General features: G+C 38.0%; 2 protein-coding genes across 2 annotated transcripts in view; one reads left to right on the plus strand and one right to left on the minus strand.

Annotated features, from left to right (window-relative positions):
• Nucleotides 1–14,084, minus strand: part of SCRN3 (secernin 3) — a 23,313-nt gene extending 9,229 nt beyond the window's left edge. The window contains exons 1-5 of the mRNA XM_032292917.1: nucleotides 13,994–14,084; nucleotides 11,419–11,587; nucleotides 9,765–9,946; nucleotides 8,701–8,900; nucleotides 5,506–5,718 (exon numbers count right to left, since the gene is read on the minus strand). Of these exons, the coding sequence (XP_032148808.1) occupies nucleotides 5,506–5,718; nucleotides 8,701–8,900; nucleotides 9,765–9,946; nucleotides 11,419–11,577 (754 nt within the window). The 5' untranslated portion in view covers nucleotides 11,578–11,587; nucleotides 13,994–14,084. The remainder of the gene's footprint in view (nucleotides 1–5,505; nucleotides 5,719–8,700; nucleotides 8,901–9,764; nucleotides 9,947–11,418; nucleotides 11,588–13,993) is intronic.
• CIR1 (corepressor interacting with RBPJ, CIR1) overlaps nucleotides 14,080–21,288 on the plus strand; it is a 46,751-nt gene continuing 39,542 nt past the window's right edge. Inside the window, exon 1 of the mRNA XM_032292916.1 lies at nucleotides 14,080–14,260. Within this exon, the coding sequence (XP_032148807.1) occupies nucleotides 14,189–14,260 (72 nt within the window). The 5' untranslated portion in view covers nucleotides 14,080–14,188. The remainder of the gene's footprint in view (nucleotides 14,261–21,288) is intronic.

Below are 21,288 nucleotides of genomic sequence, written 5' to 3' on the forward strand. Positions count from 1 at the left end.
TACAGACATGCACCACCACGCCCGGCTAATTTTTGTATTTTTAGTAGAGATGAGGTTTCACCATGTTGGCCAGGATGGTCTCGATCCCCTGACCTCTTGATCCACCCTCCTCAGCCTCCCAAAGTGCTGGGATTACAGGTGTGAGCCACTGTGCCCGGCCTTCTCTCGATGTGTTTAAGATTTTTCTCTCTTTTTTTCCCCTCAGAAATCCTACTATGACTGGCATAAGTGTGGTTTCCTCTTATTTGTCCTTCTCGGGATTTGTAGAGCTTCTTGAGACTGTTGCTTGATGACTTTTATTAGTTTGGGAAAATTCTTGGCCAGTGTCCTTCAACTACTGGTTTTTGCCTTTCCCTATTTTCTCTCTCCTTTCCTGTTGAGTCTCTAATTTTATGTATGTGAGACCTTTTCACTGAATCCTATATATGCCTCTCAGACTCTTGTCTATATTTTCTAAGCTTTTATCTCTGTTTGAATTGGAATCTTTTCTACTCATCTTCCAGTTCACTAATTTTTTTCTTCTGCTATATCTAACCCATTGTTAATCAATCTATTGGATTCTTAATTTCAGTTATAATTTTTTAGTTGTATTATTCCCATTTGGTTATCTTTTACAGACTTCGGTTCCCTGATAAAATTTTACATCTTTTTATCTAATTCTCTTGAATATATAAAATACGGTAATTTTAAACTCTGTTTCCAATAAAGCTAATGTGTAGACGGCCTGTGGGTCAATTTCTACTATCTACTTCTTTTCTTGGTTTTCAGTCATTTGGTCTTATTTCTTAGCATGCCTGATAATTTTTGATTGAATGAAATTTTATAGAGGCTCTGCATGATATTTTCTTTCACAGAGCATTTAATATTCTTCTGGCAACCTTACAGAATATAGGTAGATTATCTTGATCCAATGTTGAGACTAATCTATCCCTTGTTTGTTCTTACTCTTCCTACAGAGTAGCCTTTCTGGGGTTTCAATTGAAAGCTTAGGGGTATTTCCCAGGTCCCTTCTTCTTGGTTGGCCCTCCAATCCAATTTTTGTCCCTAAGGCTTTATGAGGCTGCAAAAAATCTCTGCTTAGCTTTTAAGGCTCTTAGCAGCTACTTTCTGCTTGATTTCTCAGCATCATGTCTCATCCTACCTACATGCTGCTTAGAAGTTGACAACTGTGTTGAGAAACTATGACCCAGAAAGTCAAGCTCTTCTCAAAGTGTAGAGTCTTTTTCTCAGTCTCCAGGATCTAGGCTCCTCATCTTTATTCTTTTGTATACTCTTTTGGGTATTCATCTATGTCTTCCAACAACAGGGATTTTTCCTTCCAGATCTCATAGTTATTCTTGGAAGGAAGTTGGTCTAATACCAGCTACTCCTTCATAACCAGCTCTGTGCTTTTTAATTCCTCCACTGCACTAGTATGCCTCTCATTTATTAAATACATTAGTCTCTTTCTATCCTGAAGTAGTAACAATTTATTAATAATAGTAATGAATGTGGTGAATCCATATGGTAACAAGTACCGTTTAAAAAAAAAAAAAACACCATACACACACACACACACACACACACACACACACACACGCCAGGCATGGTGGCTTATACCTGTAATCCCAACAGTTTGGGAGTATGAGGCAGGAGTATCACTTGAGCCCAGGAGTTTTAGACCAGTCTGGGCAACATGGCAAGTTCCCCATCTATTAAAAAAAAAAAAATAGCCAGGTGTGGTGATGCATGCCTGTAGTTCCAGCTGCTCAGGAGGCTGAGGCAGGAGGATTGTTTAAGCCCAAGAGATTGAGGTTACAGTGAACTATGATCGTGCCACTGCACTCCAGCCTAGATGACAGTGCAAGACCCTGTCAATCAATCAATCAATCAATCCAAAACATTGTTTCTGCTAACAGATATTTTTAGATAACTTGTATGGAAATGTTTAATTATTATATTTCAATTAGTTCTAAAGAAACAACTTTCACTTAACATGGTTGATTAACCACAGGTATTTCCTTCCTCTCTCAAAATGCCACTATGACAGTAAGAATGAAAAATGAAGTAGCTTGTAAAAACAAAGAGAGCATGAAAAGCAAGTATCTCCCCCTGCCCCATTCCCAGAATTGGGAACTAAAAGAAAAAGCTCACGGCAAGTCTGTATCCAAATTGTAATTTATAAAATTTCAAATTAAAACTGACTTCATATAAAATAACCTAATGTTCTTCCCTTAGTTAATTATATAGGCTACCAACTACTTTATGTTAATAACAACAGATTTATACAATCTACATTCTCTTATCCAGTTTCTCCACAATATAGCCATTACTTCAAAATCAAGAAAAATAACTTATTGACTTTATAGATAACTAGTTACAGAAGTAATATATTTCTGTTTATTTGGAAAAACACAGTAAAGAAGGTGTGCCTAAAAGCAGCCCTTAATATTAAAACTAAACAACAAAGCAAAAACCTGCCATCCACACCTATTTATCAGGCACATAGCTTCAGCACCTAGTGAGCCTTAAAAATGATTCAAATCCAAATTTCTATAAATGACAAGTTTTAGTAAAAACAGTGTCAGAACCGTAATACTGTGATAATACAGGTATTATGAAAATACTTTCTATATACAAAACCTACAATTCTCAAAATGAAAGGAGGATTTACATGATCACTTGAGTAGGATAGCCATAAGTAATCCACTAGCAAGCACTGACTAAGTACTGAGACTGCAGTGGCAGGGTTCAGTAAAATAAATGCAAAACACAGGGTGTAATTTCATTGCAAGTTAAGCTAGTTATTGAAAATACATGAGTGAATATAGATTCAATTTGCATATACATGCAGCACAGTTAATAGCTATCAGGTAGGGATAGTTGGAAAGAAGAGAGGTAGGCTGTTCTATCTAGAAAAATCATAGGAAAAATTAACTGTAATGTGCTGGTAGACAATTTTCTGTGAAAGTATTAGAAAGACATATTCTTTTGTCAAAGCACAGAAAGCTGGATGAACTATACTTCACACTTGAGAAAAAGTTAAGTTTCATGTCAGATGCATCTATTACTATAAGCATGTATGCATTTCAAATCCATGATTCAGTTATTCTTAAATATAACTGAATTAATTATTATGATGCAGTAGCTAATTGGCTTATAATTATTTCTTTTTTCTTCCTTTTGTCCAATTACTCTAAACCTTATAATTTTCCTCTCCATCTTAATTATGCATTGTTGTTCTTCATTTTTAAAGAATATCTGCTCATTTTATTTCCGGCTTTTAAGTTTATTACCAGCAAAAAGTACACAACAGTGATCTTTGTTAAACTATCTGCAAATTACAATTTAATTCTAATCAACTAACGATCCTTTATTAATTTATTCAATACTTACTAAGCACACACAACATAGTGAATTAGGTGCTGAGAGAAAAATATGGACAAATAAGAAAGTTCATTTTTTTCAGTTTCATGGAGAAGAGCACAAACACAGATGCTTCCTTCATTTGTAAAATGAAAACGATATCTATTTCACATGGTTGCTTAAAGAATAACATAATTAGGATTGGCACGTTGGCTCATGCCTATAATCCCAGCACTTTGGAAGGCTGAGGCAGGTGGATCACAAGGTCAGGAGTTTGAGACCAGTCTAGCCAATATAGTGAAACCCTGTCACTTCTAAAAATACAAAAAAATAGCTGGGCGTGGTGGCAGACACCTGTAATCCCAGTTACTTGGGAGGCTGAGGCAGGAGAATCACTTCAACCTGGGAGGTGGAAGTTGTAGTGAACCAAGATTGCACCACTGTACTCCAACCTGGGTGACAGTGTGAAACTCCATTTCAAATAATAATAATAATATAATTAAATCATTTAGCACAGTATCTGACCCTTGATAAAAGCACTTAATAAATGGGAGTAGGTGTTGCTGCAACAGCTACTCCTGATTTACTATTTTTTTTAATTTTGAGTTCCAGGATACATGTGCAGGATGTGCAGGTTTGTTACATAGGTAAACGTGTGCCGTGGTGGTTTGCTGCACAGATCAACCTATCATCTAGGTATTAAGCCCAGTATACATTAGGTATTTTTCCTGATGTTCTCCTTTTATAGTAAGTCTAAAATTAAAGTCCTTACTATAACATGCTTTAGAATTTTCTACACACCTATCTATCAACATGGGGGGAAAAGATGGGTTAGATTACCTATTTACAAAACTATACACTAACATAAAGAAACCTTACAGAAAACTTTCAAATTATAAGATATTCTTTTGGAAATTAAAATATAAATAAAATATTAACTACTTTGAAAATGATAATGTTAAGGCATTCTAAAAATATTGTCAAACTTTTTTCTTTTTGTTTGTACTGAGATTGGATTTATTTAAATAGCTGAATTAGGACTAAACAACATTAACAATAAAAAGTAAAAGAAACATAAATACAGGGGAATGTACTCATAACTTCATGTAAAAATCTCCTTTGCCACTCCCTGTGTACCTGTCAATAAAAGACTCAAAATATCCAAAAGCATGAGCTTTATACTAGAGTCTTACTCTATTTTTGCTACAGGTCTGAGTTAATATCTTGAATTTCAAGTGGATAGGAGTGCCCACCTCCTAAGACTGCTCCTACCCCACACTCAACCCTCAATCACCATCACCTTTTGGGTGAGGTTCTAAACTCAGCAAGGGAAGAGGATGAGTTGTCTTCTCAGACAAAGGAAGATGCAAATCATTCCTTCTGGGAGGGTTAGATTATTATCTCAGAGGAGTTGATTCTTGTAAAACAGAAAACTATACTCTTGACCCTCAGATCTTCCATCTAGCCTATCTCTACAAATGGCATTTCCAGCTGTTCACTGGTTCCCAGCAGAAACCTGGTATTCATTTGCGACCTCCTTCTCTATCTAACCTTCACTCCAATTAATTAAATCCTGTCCATTCTGCTACCAAAGTATATCCCAAATCTGTCCACTTTGCTCCATCTCCATGCCACCACTGCCATTCCTGAGCTAGCTAACCTTTATGCAAGTTGGAGAAAGAAACCTCTTCTTTTGGGCAGACAGTGGGGCTGGAATTCAGCCCCACCACAATCTTGGTTGGTGGCCCTGGACCCCAGACCAAGCCATCCTGCACTGTTGTAATCAATTCCTCAATGTTTTGCCCACATCACACCACTGCACTCCAGCCTGAGTATCAGATCAAAACACTGTCTCAAAAAAATTTTAAAAACTAGAGTCATTTTATCCTTCAAATGAAGGAGGGTATATCAGTCACATATCTTTATTAGTAGCATGATCCTTTTAGCAATTATCTGCCACTCAGTAATCTAAATAAAGCTTACTTTGCTGGAATTATTTGGTAAGAAATAATTCAAAAAATAGCTTTTATAATAAATCTTTTCCATTTTAATAGAATAATATTTTTACTAAGCATAATTCCCCAAAACAGATTTTATCACTTGCATATTACATCTACACAAAATGTAGTCATCCTAATATTATTTATATGATAAAATTACCTTTGTGCTTATTTAGAAGCTTGTAGCCCTCATAGTATCTGCCTGATGAAGTCATCATCTTGGCTGTGTCAAGATAGGAGTATGCTGCAGCAAAATCAAACTCGTTTTTACCATCCCACCAACCTTTCTGCTTAGCATAGGTTCTCATGTCTGGGTGTTCCCGGTCAATCTTGGTTGTTATGGAAAGCTGATTAGAAATATTACGAACTCCCTCTATTTTCAAAGAAGAAGAAGAGAAGGGAGAAGAAAAGTCATATTTAATATAAAGCATGCATCTATACATTATGATTCTTAATTACTATTTAAATGTAAATATCGACTTCTAAATTTTGTGCCATGTGCATGTGCATCTATTACATATTCAAAAAATAAATGCTTTTTAAAATTAAACTTATTTTGAGATAATTGTAGATTCACATGCAGTTACAAAAAATAATACTAAGAGATACTGTGTACGCTTTACCCAGTTTCCCCCAATGGTAACATCTTGTCAAACTGTAGCTTAGCATCACAACCAGAATATTGGTATTAATATAGTCAAGATGAAGAATACTTCTGTCACCACAAGGATCCCTCATGTTGCCCTTTTACAGCCACAACTACTTATCTCCCACCCCAAATCCTTCATTAACCTCAGGCAACAGCTAGTCTGTTCTCCATTTCTATAATAGTAATTTCAAGAATGTTATATAAATGGGAACACTACAATATATAAACTTTTGGCTTTTTTCACTGAACACAATTCTCTGAAGATTCATTCATGTTGCTGTATATATCAATAATTTATTACTTTTATTGCTGAGTAGTATTCCAGGTATGAATGTATGATAGTTTGCTTACTTTTTCACAAGGTAAAGGATATCTGAATTGTTCCCAGTTTTCAGTCATCATAGAGAAAGTTGCTATACTTGTGTACAGATTTTTGTGTAAATGTATGTAAATTTTTATTTCTCTGGGATAAATGCACAGGAGTACAATTGCTAAGTTGTATGGTACTTGCATGTTTAGTTTTTGTTTTTGTTTTTTTTAACTGACAGACTATTTTCTAGAGTGGTTGGCTATACATTCTTACTAGCAATGTATGAATGATGCAGTCTCCACATTCTTATCAGCATTTGGTAATGTCACTATTTTTTCTTTTAGTCATTGTGATAGAAGTATAGTAAAATCTTATTGGGGTTTGCATTTCCCTAATAATGTTGAACATCATTTCTTGTGCTTATTTGACATCTGTACATCTCTTTGGGTGAAACGACTCTTCATATCTTTTGCCTATTTAACTGGACTTTTTTTTAACTGTTGAGCTTTGACTGTTCTTTATATATTCGAAATACTAGTCCTTTTTATAATTATTTTTTTAATTATAAATAAGTCTAGAATCAAAATTTATGACTTCCAAAAACATTATGGCATGAAACTATAGACAAAGTTTTCAACTAACATACAAAATAGGAAAAATAAAAGCCCATCTTAGAGATTATACTAAATGAAATAGATTATGATAAATAAAAATTGATAATGTTTTAAAAACAACTAAAATGACAGTCTGTCAAGTAAAAATCAATGAAATTACTCTAATGAAGTCATACTTGGGATACCCTCATTACAAAACCAGATCCGAGTCATGACAGAATCAGATGGAAGAATTTTCTTTCTTTCCCCCTTCGCCTTCCTTATTTTCTTTTCTTTCAACAGGGTCTCACTCTGTCACCCAGGCTAGAGTACAGTGGCACAATAATAGCTCAGAGCAACCTCAACCTCCTGGATTCAAGCAATCCTCCCCACCTCAGCCTCTTGAGTAGCTGGAACTATAGGTAAATGCCACCCCACCCAACTAATTTTTGTATTTTTTGTAGAATTGAGGTCTCACTGTGTTGCCCAAGCTGGTCTCATACTCCTGGGCTAAAGTGATCCTCTTGCCTCAGCCTCCCAAAGTGCTGGGATTCTAGGCATGAGCCACCATGCCCAGCCAATAATTTTCCGTTAATAAATAATTCCCTACCATTTAACAATTTAGTTCTTGGGCTCAATTAGTAACAGAAAGGGAAACCAGTTGGCAAAGTTAATCTATAGCTAGACAATCAGGTCCAATGAAGGTGTTCATTTTAGATGGCCAGGTGGAGCTTTTTCAACAAAATGTATTTATTCATTTCTCTCTTGCGTGTAGTACATTTAATGAAATAAAAGTGCTCAACGGCATTATCAGGCCAATTATCACAGGACGAAAAAGTCTAACTATAATGTTATATATCAACAAACATATGTGCAAAACATAAAACAAAATGTCCATCAAAACAACTGGTAATGACCTGTTTTGAAAAATAACACCCAAATCCTCCAAAGTTCAAGGCTACCTTCGTGAAGCCTTTCTGAACTCCTCTAGCTCACAATAACCTTTCTGTTCTCTAAATGTTCACAGCATCTATGTGTCTGTATCATTCATGCACTGTTTAACATTTTCACATGTATATCTTATCTCTCTAGTAGACTAGGAGTCCAGGAGTTAAACACCCAAGAAGCACATGATTATGCTTAAACATAAGGCTATGTTCTAGTGAAAGAACATTGAACTGAGAGTCAAGATGAAAAGATCTAAATTCTAGGTCATTCATTCACCACCTTAAATCACCTTATGTCTCTGGCTTTCCTCACTTGAAAAATGAGAGAAATATATGATCACAAAGAAAATGAGAAAGACAAATCAAAGCATTCTACAACAATCAAATAATGTTGTTTTATTCAAAGATACAGAATGTTTATGTTTTACTATTATATCAACACAGCTTTTCCAACCACCAACTCACAAACACTTGTCTCTAACCCCATTCCCATTTCCTCACCTCCACACTTAGATGTAAGATTATGGAGTGCAGCCCAAAGTTTAAAGGGGAAGAAATGGTAAGGGATTATTAAAGTGAAAAAGTATTATGAAACAGCCAAGAGCTGCAGCAAAGAAAGTATGTACAGGTTATGTGAAATTCATATTCCCAGAGGTAATGCTAACTTTTTATCTTTTTCAAGAAAGCTCTTTATAGCACTTTTTCACTGTTCTTTCAAATTTTTAAATTTCCCTTGTAGTTCAACCCTTCATTGGACTAGATTATCAATCTTGGAAACGATTAAATGCAATATGTACAGGTAAGGGTGTATTTTATTAATTGCAAAACAAGTTAAATCACCAAAATTTGTCCATACCTTGAACTTTTTCTGCTGCCCAGTACTTCCCTGCAGTCTCCAGTATCCAGGCTTCATTCCTATCAGCTATCAGGAAACTGTTGTGATAGCTAAATGCCATCCTACCCTCTGTGCAATTTCCACCCTGGCCATATTTTTCTAATAAATCAACGATGACATTGAGGGCTTTTTCAGCTGTATCAGCTCTTTCAAGGCCAAGCCTAAAACAAAAATATAAAGTTCTCAGGTTAAAAGAAATTTCCATTATTTTTCTTAAATAATTTCATGCTTATGAGATTTTTTACATTTAAAGTAAAATTTCTTTCAAGTTAACAGATGAAATGACATTTAACTTTAAAATTTTCCCTTCTGAAGTCAGTCTAGAATCATTGAAACAAAGTTTCTGGAGTCAAACAAACCCATCAAATTTGAAGTTGGTAATTCACTGTCAAGTTACTTTACCTCTGAACTGCGGATATCTCATTTGTAAAATGAGCACAGTAACCCATGAGGTTATGGTGAGAATTAGTTAAGGTGTGATAAAGTATGTTAGGTACTTCCAATGAATTATAATTTCTACTTCTTCCCTTCTCCCAAATAATAATATCTGAAAGCTGGGCATGATGCCTTGTGCCTATAATCCTAGCTCTTCAGGAGGCTGAGGCAGGAGGACGGCTACAGGGCAGGAGTTCAAGACAAATGTAAGCAACATAGCAAGAACCTGTCTCTGAAAAAAAAATTTAATTAAAAATTAGCCAGATTTGGTGACATGTGCCTTTGATCCAACCAAGCTACTTTGGTGGCTCAGGTGGGATGATTGTTAGAGCTCAGGAATTCAAGGCCACAATGAGCCATGATCATACCGCCATACTCCAGCCTGCATGACGCTGTGATCTCGTCTTAAAAAAATAAATAAGGAAAACAAACAAAACTGAGAATCATGAAATTGCAAGTTGTTACTCTAAAATATTTTGACACAAAGTATCAAAGCCCCCTAAAAAATAAGAAAATAAAACAAGTAAGAGTTATACAAAAAATTACAAATTTAGACAAGGTCTATAGTATAATATATAACAAAAAACAACCTGACAAGATCCATTCCTAGTAGTGCTTCTTCATCAGAAACTTCTTCTCTTCCCCATACAGCTTCATTTCCAATGCAAACTCCATGCTCATTGGCTCCCATTTCTGCACCCCACAACCAAGCTGGGCGACTCAGGACAACAGCATATGTTTCAGGAACTTGATCAATTTCTATATATGTACACTGTAAGGAAAAAAAAAAAGTCATAGCATGAACCACAAAACCAGAAAAGTTATCAAAATCCAGAATTTAAAAAATCAGTCAGAAGACAAGACTGTTATTAAAGAGGGAAAGGAATAAAATTAAACTGAAATTTTCAATAAAAGGCATTACTCTTAAAACATATTCAGAATAATCCTAAAGTATTATATTCATTCAAATATTTGCTTAGCATTTCCTATTAAAAAACATTCTGCCAAGAGATATGTTAGTTACAAAGATGAATCAGATACAGATCTCACTTTTGAGAAACTAAAACTTGTACATTAACTAGGATAAATAAAGCATAAAGTATTAGGGTCATGAAGTAATGATGAGGTGTTAGTGAAGCTCAGGAGAAACATGGTCTCCAGCTATAACAACTTGAAACATTTTTGTAGATGTATGTGAGTTGAAGCTTAAGGAAGTAGTTCTCAACCTGAATGTCCAGTGTTACTTGATTAGTGATATAAGTACCTATAGGGTAGCCTTTGAATACAAGAGTATTGCCATAGGAATCTCATGTCACATGTTGAAGTCATCCATTACATATGTCCACAGCAATGAAAAGAATGAGAAACACTGGTTTACAGGATAGGCTAGATTTAAATATGAAGAGATAAAGTGGAAATGGTATCACAGATGAATAAGCGGTCTTAGCAAAAGAAAAAAATATGGCATAGTATACAGAAAAATCCAATATTTAATATGTTTTAATATTAGAATATTAATACAATAAAATCTTCAAAGTATGAATTAGCAACAATAGCATAATTTGAAGCTCTCATTTTAAGTTCCGCATTAAATGGGTTTTTAAAATAAGTTCTCAAAGGATCCTTTAATTAATGTGTATAGTACTGCATAAAATGTATATTTGATACTGTTAACACAGGGCCTAATAAACCTTTTTGATGTGTCATAAAACTGTCATTCTCAGAGTCTGGGATGACTTTCCTATTCTACATAAAGTAGAACCTCTATCAATTCAGAATCAGAATCCTTTTTGTTCATCAAACTCCAGCTAACTCCAAGTTGAATTAAATGTTCCTTCTCTTCTGCTGCCACAGCATGCTGCTCTTACTTAAATTTAGCATTTAAACCATCCTATTTTATAATGGGGTATAATCATACACGTCTTATTCCTATACTAGACTCTAAGCTCTTGGAACAGTCAGAGTCTTGACAGCTGACTTTAAATCTCTTGCCGTATCTAACATGCCTGCATATGGAAAGCATTCAAATAGTTAATAAAAGAATGAATAATTTTTATTACTGTTATTTCGACTTCCTCCAAATCACTGAAATAAAAGATCAGAGTTTATTTCTGACACATTTATTTTTCAAATTTAAATTCCTCAATTTTAACTTCTACAGTTTCTTCCAAATTGCTATTTATAGAAATAGCTTTATGATACTTTTAAAAATCACACTGCTAACAAAACATTTATTTCACCTACCTTAAGATGTTCTCCCAGGTTATCATGAACTGCAGCAGGAAAATAAACTACCTCTTGTACTTCGTCACAGAGTCTATCTGAATTTTTTCCAAAAATTATCCTGTTAGCGACTGTTGCTGGAGGTAATGCCACGAAAGTGTCACAGGAAAAAGGTTCCATTTTTTTTTAACTAAAAATTATACAAAAGTTTCAAAATTAAAAAAAATACTTTGAGTATTTGGGTTTTACTCAATGACCAAAGGATATTATTACCAAATCTAATGTTCATTAAAGCTTTGATTTTTTTATTTTTGTTTTTTGGAGACAAGGTCTAGCTCTTTGACCCAGGCTGGAGTGTAATTGTGTGATCACGACTCACTGCAGCCTGGGAACTCCTGGACTCAGGAGATTCTCCTCCTTCTGTCTCCCAAAGCACTGGGATTACAGGCATGCCTGACCATGCTTGGCTGTTCATTAAAGTTTTAAATTTCATCTATTATAGCACAAAAATCAGTAAGAATATGACTTGGAACTCAATCTTGTACTACAAATCAATAAGAAAATGACAATGAGAACTACCTTCTAGTCTATAGTTCAAATTTATTCTCTAAGACCTTTCTCTCCTAAAGTCTTCCCTGAATTTCCTTTCACCACTTCCATATTTGGGAATCCCTGTATCTAGCTCTACTGTTGTAAAGGCTATATTCTACTGTATTTGTGTATATATGAGTCCCTTTACTGGACGAGATCCTTGAGGGCTGGGAGTGTATCTTACAAGTCTTTGTATTTTCATTGCTGGAACTTGTCTTATGGGAAAAAATCTTACGTGCCAAGTACTTCCTCAAAGGAAGGAAGAAGGGGTCTTCTTTGAGCTGAGAAAAAATATAGACAGATAATTCTGATGAGACGGAAATTTTGAAACACTCACTGATTCAGACAAAAATGTCAATATAATTCCAAATTGCTGATATTTCTAGGAGAAAGTTCACATATTTAATTTATAAATCCCAGTTGTATACTTTAATATCTACATTACCTCTTTAATTGTAATTTGGAAAATCTTAACTTTTCAGTTATAATAGAACACCTAAAGGTCCTTGTTTTGCTGCCAGAATGGACACATTGTTTTAGTTTCCTTCTTTCCTTTAATAATGACAAAACCTTAGAATGGCTTTACATAGGCAGATGCTAGCAATTTAAAAACAAAATTTTAATATAATAAATGTTTCCTTAAAAAGAAAACAAAATGGCAAGAAAAAACTTCAGTTGGAACTCCCAAGGGTTTTCCTCTTCTCAGCAAGGAGTAGACAGAGATCATGAGGGCTTCTGTTATTTTCTTTGTATATTTCAACACTTATGTCCTGGATCTCCTTCTATTTGTGTTCTGGAGTTAGTTCCATCACTATGTAACTTTGGCAGACTATTTAATCTCTCTCTTCCCTGTGCCTTCTGCCTCATCAGTAAAATAAAAGATACTATTTGATGGGCTGTTATGAGAACTTAAGGCAACATATAAAGTGTTTTGCACAGTACAGATTACATAGTAGACACAGGAAAGCTGTTATTGTTCTTATTTGGTAGGAGAGGAAATTTCTTATAAAGGCTTATTATTTTTTTAATTTTTTTATTTTTTTGAGACGGAGTTTCACTCTTGCTGCCCAGTCTGGAGTGCAATGGCGATCTCGGCTCACTACAACCTCTCCCTCCCAGGCTCGGATGATTTTCCTGCCTCAGCCTCCCGAGTAGCTGGGATTAACAGGCGCGTGCCACCACGCCCGACTAATTTTTTGTATTTTTCATAGAGAGGGGGGGTTTCACCATGATGGCTGCTCTCGAACTCCTGACCTCAGGTGATCCATCCGCCTCAGCCTCCCAAAGTGTTGGGATTACAGGCGTGAGCCACCGTGACCGGACAAGGCTTATTCTTAACATCGCCCTGATGGAGAACTTGGTGGATCACCTGCTGCAGTAGCAGCCATGTCCATTCAAAACCGTGGAGTCTCAAGGGCCATCAAGATGCAATAGGTAATCTGAGCTGCCTAACTGGGATCGTAGGGAAAGCTAAGGAAACTTGCAGCCTGGTTAGAATGGCACTTAGCCCACTGAGGAGGTGAAGCCTTGAGAGATTTTACCAACTCCTAACGCGTATTCGTCATTCAATAAATATTTATTGAATGTCTTTCAGCGCCAGCACCCTACAGCTGAGGACAAAATAGGGCCTCCGTTCTTGCAGAGCTGTCTATTTCACGCGCTCTTAGTTCACTCGGCGCTTTCAGAAACATCATATTGTTGGATTCCCGCAAACATACTACGGTTAGGGCAGGAATTATTATTTCCATGATACAGATGAGAAGAACGGTGCAGAGAAGTTTTTGCAGCTCGAGTTAGAGTTCACAGAAAGTAACGGGCTCGAGCTTCAGGCACCTCCGGTCGAAGAGGCGCCGCGATCCACCCCGCACTCCGGCCCGAGGCGCTCAAACTGCAGCCGGCGCTGCTGGGCCCCAGAGCCCCTCGGTCAAGCAGCGCCGCGCGACTCTTCGGTCTTTCTGGGTTTTGCCTCAACTATGCAGGCCCCTCCCCCGTGCTCGCCCCTCACCTGGCCTCCCAGCTGCCCGAAGAAACTGGTCGACAGAGGGAGGAGTGGCCAGCGGAGGCAACAGTTCCCGGAAGCTGTCACCTTTGACCTCGGAAGTTCCCCCCTGCCGCTGGAAACGCAGTTCCGGTTAGGTGGCTGAGTTTGTTTACGTTGCCTGCAGATCTAGCTGCTGCTTTCCCCAGCTCCAGCTCCAAGATGGGGAAATCCTTCGCCAACTTCATGTGCAAGAAGGACTTTCATCCTGCCTCCAAATCCAATATCAAAAAAGTGAGTAAAGAGACCAGGGGAGGGATCAGGCCCACGGGGACTGCCTTCCCAAAGGCTGCTGGAAGTGAAAGTGGTGGTGTCTCTGAGGTCCCTAGGACAGCCCCCTCTTCTCTAGGCCAAAAGCCCTGGTGGTCTCGCCTTTCTTACTGAGCAACTCGCTTACGCAACGGGTCCTCAAAGTTTGTTCTGCAACGGTGAGGAGTCCGGCAGCCTAGAGGATCTTTGTCGGCCGGAGCGTAACTCCATAATGTGTGGAGACTAATGTCAATTCCTCAGTACGTCCCTCAGCTGATTCTGGTTTTGTCTTTTCGGATCCCAGGGATCACGGCTTCTGAACTCTACTCTTGTGTACCGAGAAGACGCCCCATTTCTTTAAGATACATCTTAAAGAAATTCATCCAATAATCTAGCGTCTTTTTGATGACCTCGTTGAAGTTTAGTGTTTTACATAATTACAGGTCTAGCAGGTGCAATAGTTTGGTGAATATCGTAGTAATGAAAAGCAGAAGAGTGAAGTAGAAAGAATCAACTTTGGAGTCACACCTGGATTCTAGTTATTCAGGCAGTCACTTTTAGCCTTAAGTCCTTGCATAAAATATTTTAAATATCTGATCCTCAGTCTCCTAATCTGTAAAATAAGGATGATTGACTTGATTGTGAAGATTAAGTGAAATAGTGGAGATAAAGGATTTGAAATAATGTAGGCATCTGTCAGTGTCCACTAGCGAGGAGGTGCTCAATAAAATGTTAATTGCCTCTACGTAGAAACTTGTGAAAATAAGCTTTTATTTGTTTTTAAAACGAGCTGAGGTGATGAGATTTTGCTATATACTCACACTGCTAGACCAGTGATTCTCAACTTTTTTTTCACTGTTACGTTCCTAAAGAGCCTTATTAAACACTTTTTCTTGATCACTCCTCCATGAAATTTTAATAGCCCAGATATACCTTGAAAGCTCTTTGGTAATCAGCGAGCCTCATCTCCTCATTTTACAAATGAGGAAACAAATTTGCCAAGAGTTACACAGCTAGTTAAATGTTGAACCAGAACTAGGATCTGGAACACCTGATTAAGTGCTTTTTCCACTGCACCAGTTTGTATTTGCGTAGTTGCAACTGTGGGAGGGAGAGGTTTCTTGTATTTGCTTGGCTCAAGTAACTTTTGACACCAAATACAGACATTTCCTTTCTCTGCATACTCAGGGTGTTAGCTATTACTATTTTTACAAGAATGAAGAGATTAGATGGAATTCAGGTGCTTGCTTATTTGCTGTTTATATAAACAAATATACTTGAGAAAGCATAATTTTTTACTGGAACTTTTGACATTTAGCTCTATAAAATTCAATGAAGCAGTTTTCTTACAAGAAAAAAGAAATCCACAGAGAATAACTTTAGCAAATCCACTATGAGAAATTAAGTAAAGGAGTTACAGGCCAAATCTACATTCTTCTCATCCGTGTGAAGTGTCATGTAAAATGTATCAAATACTGTTGGCCTCTTCCATCTGTTTTATTCTTTTCCCAGAATAGAGGAGAAGAATGAAGTGTTTCTGATAGCAGACCTTTATAGATAACACTTTATGGAGGGAGGGGGTAACCTCTAGCATTCTTTATTAACTAAGGATAGAGGAACTTTAAATGAAGATAAACAGAAAAATAAAGGGCATAGGAGGAAACTTTTGGAAGTGATGGATATGTTTACAGTGTAGATCGTGGTGATGGTTTCACAGGGATATACATATCACCAAACTCAGTTGTATACATTAAATATATACAGTTTTTTATGTGTCATACTCCAGTAAAGTTTTTTTTTTTTTTTTTAATAGAAGTGAAAGAAAGGAGTTTCATCAAAGAGTGCAAAAGAGTTCAACCATGAAATTTTTAAGGGCTAGGTGTGGTGGCTCATGCCTATAATTCCAACACTTTGGGAGGCCAGGAATTCAAGACCAGCATGGGCAACAAACTGAGACCCCATCTATATTTAAAAAGAAAGTTCTGATTGTAAAATTAGGCATGTTGGGTTTATTAAAGTCCAGTAGTTTATTTATTTATTTATTTTTCTTGTTTATCAGTTTCCCAAGCTTACAAAAAGTCCAGTAGGTTTTAAGGTCTCATTTGTTCACCAGAAATAACAGTGAATGCTATATATCTGCTGGTCACTTGGTTATGTATTGTTATGCACTGCCTCAATCATTTATGCCACAGGATACACTGTTTTAGTTCAGTTGTTCTTTTTTTTCTTGACTTTGTTAATGAAGGAAACATTTAATTTACATTGTGGTCCAAGCTCCTTATTTGTCTTCTTGTAGACTGGCAAACAGTTTACAGACTTGCTATTGACAATAGTACCACCTTAAACTACTCCCTTTTTGTGAAACTCTCTCTTCCCCTAACTGTAATAACTACTGTCTTCTAGTTTTCCAGCTCTCTTATTAGACTGTGTTTTTCTATCACCTTCACTGGATCTTTATTCTTAGCCTGCTCCTAAAATAAAGTATTCCCCAGAGTTTCATCCTTGGCTGACTTCTTGCTTACTTTGTATGCTCTCCTCAAACAATCACATTCAACTAGCCACTTTTTTTTTTTTTTTTTTTTGGAGACATAGTCTCGCTCTGTCGCCCAGGTTGGAGTGCAGTGGTGCGATCTCAGCTCACTACAACCTCTGCCTCCTGGGTTCAAGTGAGTCTCCCGCCTCAGCCTCCTGAGTAGCTGGGACCACAGGTGTGTGCCACCATGTCTGGCTAATTTTTGTATTTTTAGTAGAGACGGGGTTTCACCATGTTGGTCAGGCTGGTCTTGAACTCCTGACCTCATGATCCGGCCACCGCAGCCTCTCTCTCAAGTGCTGGGATTACAGGGGTGAGCCACCACACTTGGGCCAGCCCATTTTAACTAGCCCGATTACTCATGACTCTGAAATCTGCAGTCCCAGTTTTCTGTTTTTAACTTTGATGTGGCTCAAGACAGCTATCTACTAGATATTTGCATCTTGATGTCCTATAGGCACCTCAAACTCAACATATCTGAAGTAAAAGTTTTTACTCCAAATCTGCCCTTTTTATACTTGCTATCTCATATGGGTAGAAACAGAGATAGCAAAACAATTCTTCATCCTGTCACCCAAACCAGAAGCTCAGGATTCATCCCTTTTCCCATCACTCCTTTATCTAGTCAATTACTGAATGCTATTGGTCTTACCGTCCAAATAGCTCTTGAATCCATATCTTCTGTCTGTCACTACTGCCTGTGTCTTAGTGTAGACCTTCTTCGTCTTTCACCTAGATTGTTGCATTTTCTAAGTGCCTTCAATCTTGACTCCTCTCAAATCCATTCACTACACAGCCATCAGAATAGTCATTTTTCATTTTAACAGCTCTGCTGAGATAAATTCACATATCATACAATCACGCATGTGAAATGTACAATTCAGTGGTTTTAAAATACATTCATGGAGTTGAGTAATCATTACCACAAACAATTTTAGAACTTTTTCATCACCCCAAAAAGAAACCCCTGCTGAGCAAGGTGGCTGACACTTGTAATCCCAACACTTTGGGAGGCCAAGGCAGGTGAATCACTTGAGGTCAGGAGTTTGAGACAGCCTGGTCAGCATGGTGAAACCCCATCTCTACTAAAAATACAAAAATTAGCCGGATATGATGATGAGCACTTGTAATCCCAGCTACTCAGGAGGCTGAAGCAGGAGAATTACTCGAACCCGGGAGGTGGAGGTTGCAGTGAGCCAAGATTGGGCCACTGCACTCCAGCTTGGGAGACAGAGCAAGACTCCATCTCAAAAAAAAAAAGAAACCCCCGTACCTGTTATCAGTCACTCCCATTTTTCCTTAACTCTCCTCCCTCTCTCCAGCCCTAGACAAGCACTAATCTACTTTTCTGTTTGTGGATTTGCCTATTCTGGAAATTCATTTAAATGGAATCATGCTCCATTCCATGTGGTTTGGGAAAAACAAAGAAAAATAAGTAAATATAAATAAATAAATGGAATCATGCGATCTGTGGTCTTTTGTGACTGGCTACTCTCACCATGAAGAGTAGAGTATTTGTTTTTATTTATTTATTTATTTATTTATTTTGAGACGGAGTCTCACTCTGTAGCCAGGCTGGTGTGCAGTGGCACAATCTCAGCTGACTGCAACTTCCACCTCCCTGGTTCAAGCAGTTCTGTCAACCTCTCAAGTAGATGGTATTACAGGCACATGCCACCACACCCAGCTAATTTTTGTATTTTTAGTAGAGACAGGGTTTCACCATGTTGGCCAGGATGGTCTCAATCTCCTGACCTTGTGATTCGCTCACCTTGGCCTCCCAAAGTGCTGGAATTACAGGCGTGAGCTGCTGCACCCAGCCACACCATAATGTTTTTGAAGTTTACCCATGATATGGCATCTATTAGTACTTTATTCCTTTTTATTGCTGAATAATATTCCATTGTATGGATGTAAGTTATTTCAATAGAATTGTCTTTTTTTTTTTTTAAAGCACAGACCTGATGATCTCTTTCAGCCCCTTATTAAAATATTACAGGATTGAGTCCAAGTAATCTCACTCCATCTTCTTTCTCCTTCCACTCCTGCTATTCTCTCATCTTAGTTTTTTTTTTTTTTTTTTTTTTTTTTAAGACAGGCTCACTCTTTTGCCCAGGCTGGAGTGCAGTGGCACAGTCTTAGCTCACTGCAACCTCCACCTCCCGGGCTCAGGTAATTCTCCTGCCTCAGCTTCCTGAGTAGCTGGGATTATGGACATGCAGCACCACACCTGGCTAATCTTTGTATTTTTAGTAGAGATGGGGTTTCACCATGTTGGCCAGGCTGGTCTCAAACTCCTGACCTCAGGTGATTCACCCGCCTCGGCCTTCCCTCAGATTTTATACGTTAGTAATATCGAACTAACTTACATTCTATTTTATATCTTTGGGCCTCTGCCTGAATTGTTCCCTCTGCCAATAGTATCTTGCCCTGCTTTTCCCTTTGGCAATGCCTTGATCCTTTTCAAAACCCTGCCAAATGTGTGTGAAATTACCTGTGTATTGAGTTCTTGTGGTAAAGTTTGTAATAGCAAAATATTGGTAATTTCTTGAATGTCCATTCATACAGTAAGAGACTACTTAAATAAATTATAAATTATGGTATAGTTCCACAGTAGAAAAATATGCAGCTTTACCACTCAAAAGAAGAAAGCGTTTGTTTACTGATCTGGTAACAATCTTGTAATAGTCTGTTCTCATGCTGCTATGAAGAAATACCTGAGACTGGGTAATCTATAAGGAAAGAAGTTTAGTTGACTCAGTTCTGCAGGGCTGGGGAGGCCTCAGGAAACTTAAAATCATTGCAGAAAGGCAAACAAACATGTCCTTCTTCACATGGCAGCAGAAATGCCGAGCAAAAGGGGAAAAGCTCCTTTTCTGATGGTTTTATTCATTAGATTTTGTGAGAACTCAGTCGCTATCATGAAAACAGCATGGAGGTAACCGTCCCTGTGATTCAGTTACCTCCCCCTGGCTCCTTTCCATGACATGTGGGAACTACAATTCAAGATGAGATTTGGATGGGGACACAGCCAAACCGTATCATTCCACCCCAGCCCCTTCCAGATCTCATGTCCTCACATTTCAAAACAAAATCATGCCCTTCCAAGAATCCCCTAGAGTCTTAACCCATTCCAGCATTAACCCAAAAGTCTAAGTCTGAAGTCTCATCTGAGACAAGGCAAGTCCCTTCCACCTATGAGCCTGTAAAATCAAAAGCAAGTTAATTACTTCCTGGATACAATAGGAGTACAGGCATTGGGTAAATACACCTGTTCCCAATGGGACAATTTGGAAAAAACAAAGGGGCTACAGGCCCCATGCAAGTCCGAAATCCAGTAGATCAGTCATTAAACCTTTAAGTTCCAAAATGATCTTTGACTTCATGTCTCACATCCAGTGTGTGCTGGTGCAAGAGGTAGACTCCCACAGCATTGGGCAGCTCTGCCCCTGTGGCTTTGCAGGGTACAGCCCACCTGGATGCTTTCATGGGCTGGTGTTGAGTGTCTGTGGCTTTTCCAAGCACACAGAGCAAGCCGTTGGTGGATCTGTCATGCTGGGGTCTGGAGGACAGTGGCCCTCTTCTCACAGCTCCACTAGGCAGTACCCCAGTAGGGACTCTGTGGGGGGGCTCCGACCCCACATTTCCCTTCCACACTGCCCTAATAGAGTTTCTCCATGAAGGCTTCACCTCTACAGCAAACTTCTGCATGGACATCCAGGTGTTTCCATACATCTTCTGAAACCCAGGCAGAGGTTCCCAAGCCTCAATTTTTGCCTTCTGTGCACCTGCAGGCCCAACATAACATGGAATCTGCCAAGGTTTGGGGTTTGCACTCTGAAGCAATGGCCTAAGCTGTACATTGACCCCTTTTAGCTATAGCTGGAGCAGCTGGAATGCAGGGTCCCAAGTTCCAAGGCTGTACACAACAGGTGGGGGGCTGGACTCAGCCCGGGAAACCATTTTTTCCTTTCTCCTAGGCCTCCAGGCTTTTGATGGGAGGGGCTGCTGTGAAGGTCTCTGACATACTCTGGAGACATTTTCTCCATTGTTTTCGTGATTAACATTTGGCTTCTCATTTATGCAAATTTCTGCAGCCAGCTGGAATTTCACCCCAGAAAACAGGGTTTTCTTTTCTATTGCATTGTCGGGGTGCAGAATTTCGAGACTCTTATGCTCTGCTTCCTCTTGAGTGCTTTACTGCTTAGAAATTTCTTCTGCCAGATACCTTAAATCATCTCTCTCTAGTTCAAAGTTCCACAGATATCTGGGGCAGGGGCAAAATGTTGCCGGTCTCTTTGCATTGCAAGAGTGACTTTTACTCCACTTTTCAAAAGATTCCCATCTCCATGTGAGACCATGTCATCCTGGACTTCATTTTCCATATCACTATCAGCTTTTTGGTTAAAGTCATTAAACAAGTCTCTAGGAAATTCCAAGCTTTCCCACATTTTCCTGTTTTCTGAGCCCTCCAGTTCTC

This window comes from Sapajus apella, unplaced genomic scaffold, assembly GCF_009761245.1.
Source record: "Sapajus apella isolate SASKATOON/1434 unplaced genomic scaffold, GSC_monkey_1.0 scaffold28, whole genome shotgun sequence".
Classification (NCBI taxonomy): domain Eukaryota; kingdom Metazoa; phylum Chordata; class Mammalia; order Primates; family Cebidae; genus Sapajus; species Sapajus apella.